Source organism: Oxyura jamaicensis, assembly GCF_011077185.1.
Source record: "Oxyura jamaicensis isolate SHBP4307 breed ruddy duck chromosome 4 unlocalized genomic scaffold, BPBGC_Ojam_1.0 oxy4_random_OJ73005, whole genome shotgun sequence".
NCBI lineage: Eukaryota > Metazoa > Chordata > Aves > Anseriformes > Anatidae > Oxyura > Oxyura jamaicensis.
In genome coordinates, this window is record NW_023303855.1 from 1 (window position 1) to 5,212 (window position 5,212).

The 5,212-nt window shown below is 64.2% G+C and overlaps 1 protein-coding gene across 1 annotated transcript in view; it reads right to left on the bottom strand.

Annotated features, from left to right (window-relative positions):
- Positions 1 to 3,200: 3,200 nt before the first annotated feature.
- LOC118157224 (Krueppel-like factor 8) overlaps positions 3,201 to 5,212 on the bottom strand; it is a 2,555-nt gene continuing 543 nt past the window's right edge. The window contains exons 3-4 of the mRNA XM_035311486.1: positions 3,906 to 4,088; positions 3,201 to 3,684 (exon numbers count right to left, since the gene is read on the bottom strand). Coding sequence (XP_035167377.1) covers positions 3,907 to 4,088 — 182 coding nt within the window. The 3' untranslated portion in view covers positions 3,201 to 3,684; position 3,906. The remainder of the gene's footprint in view (positions 3,685 to 3,905; positions 4,089 to 5,212) is intronic.

Below are 5,212 nucleotides of genomic sequence, written 5' to 3' on the forward strand. Positions count from 1 at the left end.
GGGGGTAAAAGTTGAGAAAAGGAAGGGGAGGGGAAGGAGGAGGACGCGGCGCGGCCCCGCGGCGGCTGCGGAGCCAGGTGCCGGCCGGGGACGGCTTTACCTGGGCGGCGGAGGAGGAGGAGGAGGGGAAGGAGGAGGAGGAGGAGGAAGAGGAGGAGGACCAGGACCGCCGGCCCCGCCGGGACACGGGCGGATAAAAGCGGCCCCGGGGCCCGGCACGGAGCGGGGAGCCCCGGGGATGGGGGCAGCGAGGGGACGGGGCCGCCCCGCCGAGGGGGGGAGCCTGGGGTTTGGGGTGAAACTGGGGGAAAATTAGGGGAAAAAGTGTGGAAGGGCAGGTGTGAGGGCGCTGGGCTTTCCTGCTCGGCTGTGATGGACACGCGAGGCAATTATGGCCGGGGTTTTGTGCAATTATGCCCTTTTTTTTTTTTTTTCCTTTTACAATTATGCCTCTTCTGTTTTTTCCTTTTTTTTTTTTTTTTAAATTATGCCTGAGGTTTGGGCTGTAGGTTGTTTGTTGTTGTTGTTGGAGGTTTTTTCTTTTGCTATTATGCCTGGTGGTTTTTTGCTTGTTTTATTTTTCTTTTTTTTTTCTTTTTTTTTGGTTTTCTTTTTTTGTTGTTGTTTTTCTTGTTTGTTTTTGCATATATGCGTGCCTGGCTTTTTTCAAATTATACTTTTTTTTAATAAGCCTGGTGGTTTTTTTTTGTTTGTTTGTTTTTTTGCTTTTCAAAGAGGGGAAAAAAAAAAAAAAAAAAAAAATGAGGAGCTGGGCAGGGGGCCTGGGGCTGCTCCTGACCCACAGGGGAGGGCAGCCCCATCCCCAGGGTGGGTATGGGGGGCTCCTGCCCCTGCTCCCCCGGCCATGGGGGGCTTCTGGGTGCACCCACAGGTGCCTGAAACTGGACAATGCCAGCACACGCTGTACCCAAACCCGTGCTGAGCATCCCCGAGCCAGACCGGAGCGAGGGGCAGGAAAAGCTCCGACCACGGCCCGGGGTTGAGAACCGAAGCTGGGGTCCCCCCCCAGTGCCGGGGACCCCCCATAGGGCGCTGCCGCGTCCCGGGAGCACCCAACTCTCGCTGCACGGCCCCGAATTTGCCTCCCCTCGGATGCAGCAGGGGGGACTCGACTCCCCGGGGATCCCTTTCACCGCCACCAGCAGACAAAGCTCCGCAGAGCTGCCGGGGCGGCCCGCTCCCCCGCCGAAACCCAAAACCACCTCTTCTGCCTTCTCCTTTTCCCCGCCGGGAGGCCGGCGGCCATCAGACCCTTCCCGGGAGCCCTTCAAAGAGCAGCGGCCGCCTCTCCTCGCCCGGCCCCTGCTAAACCAGTCTGGTGAGCGCGGGGCTGGAGAGGCCCCCCGGGAACCGCCGAGGCCGAAGAACCGGGGTGAACCCCACCGCAGGGAGGACTGAACCCCGTCCTCCCCCCCTGGCAGGGCGATCAACGCCGGATTCCCAGCAGAAAGCCAACAGCCAGAGCCGTAGGAGAGCCCAGGCTGCCCAAAGGGGGTCATGCTCCTGCCCGGCCTCCGGTGGAGGTCCAGGCGGGTTGGAGCGTCCTCCTGGGGCGCTGGGTCCCGTGGTCACGTTAGCACGGCGCTGGAAGGGCTGCGGGACCGGTGATGAGCCCGAAGATGGGGTACACGTCCTGAGGAGGAAGCAGAAGACACAGGGATGTGTCTTGAGGCCAAGCAGGGTCGGAGCCGGGCTCCGCTGACCCCAAGGAACACAAACCTCCCCGCGGCTCGCCTTGCTCTCATCTGAGCGCACCGTGCAAAGGGGGCTCCTGGTGGGCACTGGTTGGGCTTCAAGGAGGTATTGGGGGGCTCCCAGGCCCGCGGGGAAGCCGCTTGTGGGTGCCACAGGGCCGAGATGCAGATCTGGGGTCTCCAGAGTAGCTCGTGGAGGCCTTTGGGGTCAATAAGCTTGGGTAAGCGCTGCCTGGAGCCTCGCCACAGAGGCCACGAGGTGCATAGGCACGGAGGGGTCCCGGCCGCCTCCCCAGGGACCCAGGAGCACAAACCCCGCCAGCAGGTCCAGGGTGGTCCCTGGGCAAGTTCACGGGGCCGGGGCAGGCCTGAAGCCAGCCCGTGGCCACCATGGGGCTGGGACACCACGACACAGCTCAGGGTGGTGGCCCCAGGCCAAAGGCGGATGGGTTCCTGGGCCCACGGGGGGGTGTGGAGGCCCCATGTGAGGCTGCTCAGTGCAATTAAGGCTAATTAGCACCACCAGGGCGCTGCACGGCTGGGAAGCAGTGGAGCCTCATAAGAGGATATTAAGGGAGGAGGCAGGAGCCCAGCAGGGCCTGAGCACCTTCCTCAACCCCAGCAGTTTGTAGAGGGGACCGATGTCCATGGCCTTCCTCCCAGGAGCTCCTTCCCACCGCCTGCCCAAGCCTCTGCCATGGGGGAAATCCCTCTGCCAGCACGGATACGGCCGGGCCCCAGCCCCACAAGAAGGTGGGCGAAAGGGGTGAGCTCAGTGGGGGCCTCCTCTCAGGTACAACTCTATTTTTCCCCTTATTGATTTTTTTTTTCTTTTCAATAAAGCCTCAGAAGAGGACCTCGGGGGTCTGGGAGAGGAGGTGGTGAAGCCCAGAAACGTCGCTTCACCCGGCTCAGCCCCTCCCGCGGCGCAGACACACACCACCAAGCTCCTCCGCTTCCAATGTTATTCCCCTGTAGAAAAACATCAAACGGTTTTGTACAAATATCACAGCTCAAGAGTTTAAAATCTCACGGTTTTAAAACAAAGGGGGAAGAGAAAAAAAAAAAAAAAAAAGGGAAAAAAAAGAAAAGAAAAAGCCCCCACCCCAATCCCCATTCGCAGGACAGACCCCGGATGGGACATCAGTAGTGCTGGCTCCCCGGGGCTGTCACAGCCTCCCCGTGGGGTGCGGGGGTCTTCTCGAGGCCGAGGCAGGGAAGGATGTGGGGGCTCTCCCCCTGCCCCGAGGAGCTGGACCAGCTGGTGAGCATGGGCAGGGGGCAGGATGGAGACATGCACACACACGCACACAGAGGAAAAGCCCCCATGAGGGCCCTTTTGGGGGGCTGTGGGGCTCTGCCCCCCCCCCTCCCCAACCTCTCAGGCAGCTTCCTGGGAAGGTCCCTGGCTCCGACTGGCCCTGGGGGGGTTCACAGCCCCCATCACCCTTCCCCTCCCCACCACCCCAAATCCGGCCGCCCTCCCAGCACCGAAGCGAGGGCGACCCCGCAAAAATCCCCATTACCATTACAAAGAAAAGCGCGTGGCCACGGTCCGTAGGGAGGCTGCTGCCTTTTTAAGTTAGAAACGGTTCAACTGTCCCATAGTCTCCAAAAACTGCGAGCCAGCACCCCACCCCCTCCCGCCCCCCTTAAAACTCCAAAAATCACAGTTCCACGTTCCGCAAAGTTTCCCTTTTTTCAGTGGTGGCGGTCTCGGCTGTGGGATGGGGCGTTTTTTTTTTTTTTTCCTCCTTTTTTTTTTTTCCTTTTGTACCCCCTTTGCTTTTTTCTTTTCTTCCCAGCCCCCGGCACGTCCTGGGGAGCCCGGCGTGGGCCAAGGGGGGCGCGGGAAGAGGCGACACACTGGGGGGGGGGGGCTCCGGGCGAGGCGGGGAAGGAGGCTCAGCAGCTGTCCCGGGTGGAAGCAGGCAGAGCGGAGGCGCGGAGGCCTCCCCGCCTCGGTCCTCGCCGCATCCCCACGCCGCTGCCCGTGGGGAAGGCGAGCGCAGAGGGACGGGCAGGAGGCCGCTGAGAGCCGAGAGGAGCCCAGGAGGAGCCTCCAGGTGCTGCTGGCGGGGAGGAGAGGCCCAGAGGAAGAGGAGGATGCTCCGGAGGCCGTCCCGCGCTGGTGCTGGGGCTCGCTGCCTGCAGTCCCCGGGGTGCGAGGCCGCCACCGCTGCCGTGCTCCTCACATCATGATGTGCCGCCGGCGGTGTAGGGCCAGGTGGTCGGAGCGGGAGAAGCTGCGGTCGCAGTCCGAGCAGCGGAAGGGCTTGATGCCCGTGTGCTTGCGGAAGTGCCGGGTCAGCTCGTCGGAGCGGGCGAACTTCCAGGTGCAGCCCTCCCAGGTGCACTTGTAGGGCTTCTCGCCTGTGTTGGGGGGGGGGGGGCGCGGGGGGGTCAGGCAGCACGGCACCCCCGCCCCGGCAGCTAAAGCGGCGCTGCGCTCTCTACTAGGTGCAATACGGTAATGCCCCCAAAGCGCTTGCGGAGGCGCACTAGGTGAAATATGGTAACGGCCCCAAAGTGTTGGGGCTGTGCTGGGGGGGGGGGCACGCTAGGTGCAATTCGTCAGCTGCCCTAAAGGGGTGTACGGGCGTGCGCTAGGTGCGTTACGGCCGGGACCTGCGCGTGTCGGGCGCGTTGTGGTACCGCCCTACAGCCGCGGTGCCCCCCATGGGCGTTCCCCCGCTATCTGCCAGCCGCAGGCCGGTGCCGCCCCCACGCGGAGGAGCTCCGGGGCGGCTGCGTGCGGGGTGCGCGGGCACAGCACGGCCGGGGCCTGCTGCCCTCGTGTGGCCGTGCGCTGGGCGCGGTACGGTAACAGCCCTAAGCTGCGGTGCGCGCATATCAGGCGCGTTACGGTAACAGCCCAACAGCGCGGGGCGCGCGTACTAGGTGCATTACGGCACCACGCCCGGAGCGGCCGCGCCGTGCCCAACGCCGCCGGGCCCCTCCCACTCCGGCGCGGGGGGCGTGGCCGGCAGCACCTGGACGCCCCGCCCCGAGGCCCCTCCCCCTGCCCCGAGGCCCCGCCCCCCGGCACACCCTAAGGGACCGCAGGTCCCTGGGGGCAGCGGGGCAGGGCACGGGGCAGGGCAGCGCCTGCTGCCCCCAGGGACCTGCCCCGGGCTGGGAAACTGCCCCCGGCCCCGGCCGGGACGGCCCCATCACCCCGCTGCCTGCCACCCTACTGCCCTGTCACCTTGTCACCCCATTACCCTGTCGCCCCACTACCCCATCCATCGCCCAACTACCCCATGGTGCCACTACCCTGTCACCCCGCTGCCCTCTCACCCCGTTGCCCCGCTACCTGTCACCTTGTCACCCCACTACCCTGTCACCCCACTACCCCGTCACCCTGTCACGTCACCCCACTACCCTGTCACCCTGTCGCCCCACTACCCCATGGCCCCACTACCCTCCCACCCCGTTGCCCCGCTACCTGTCACCTTGTCACCCCACTACCACATCACCCCACTACCCCGTCACCC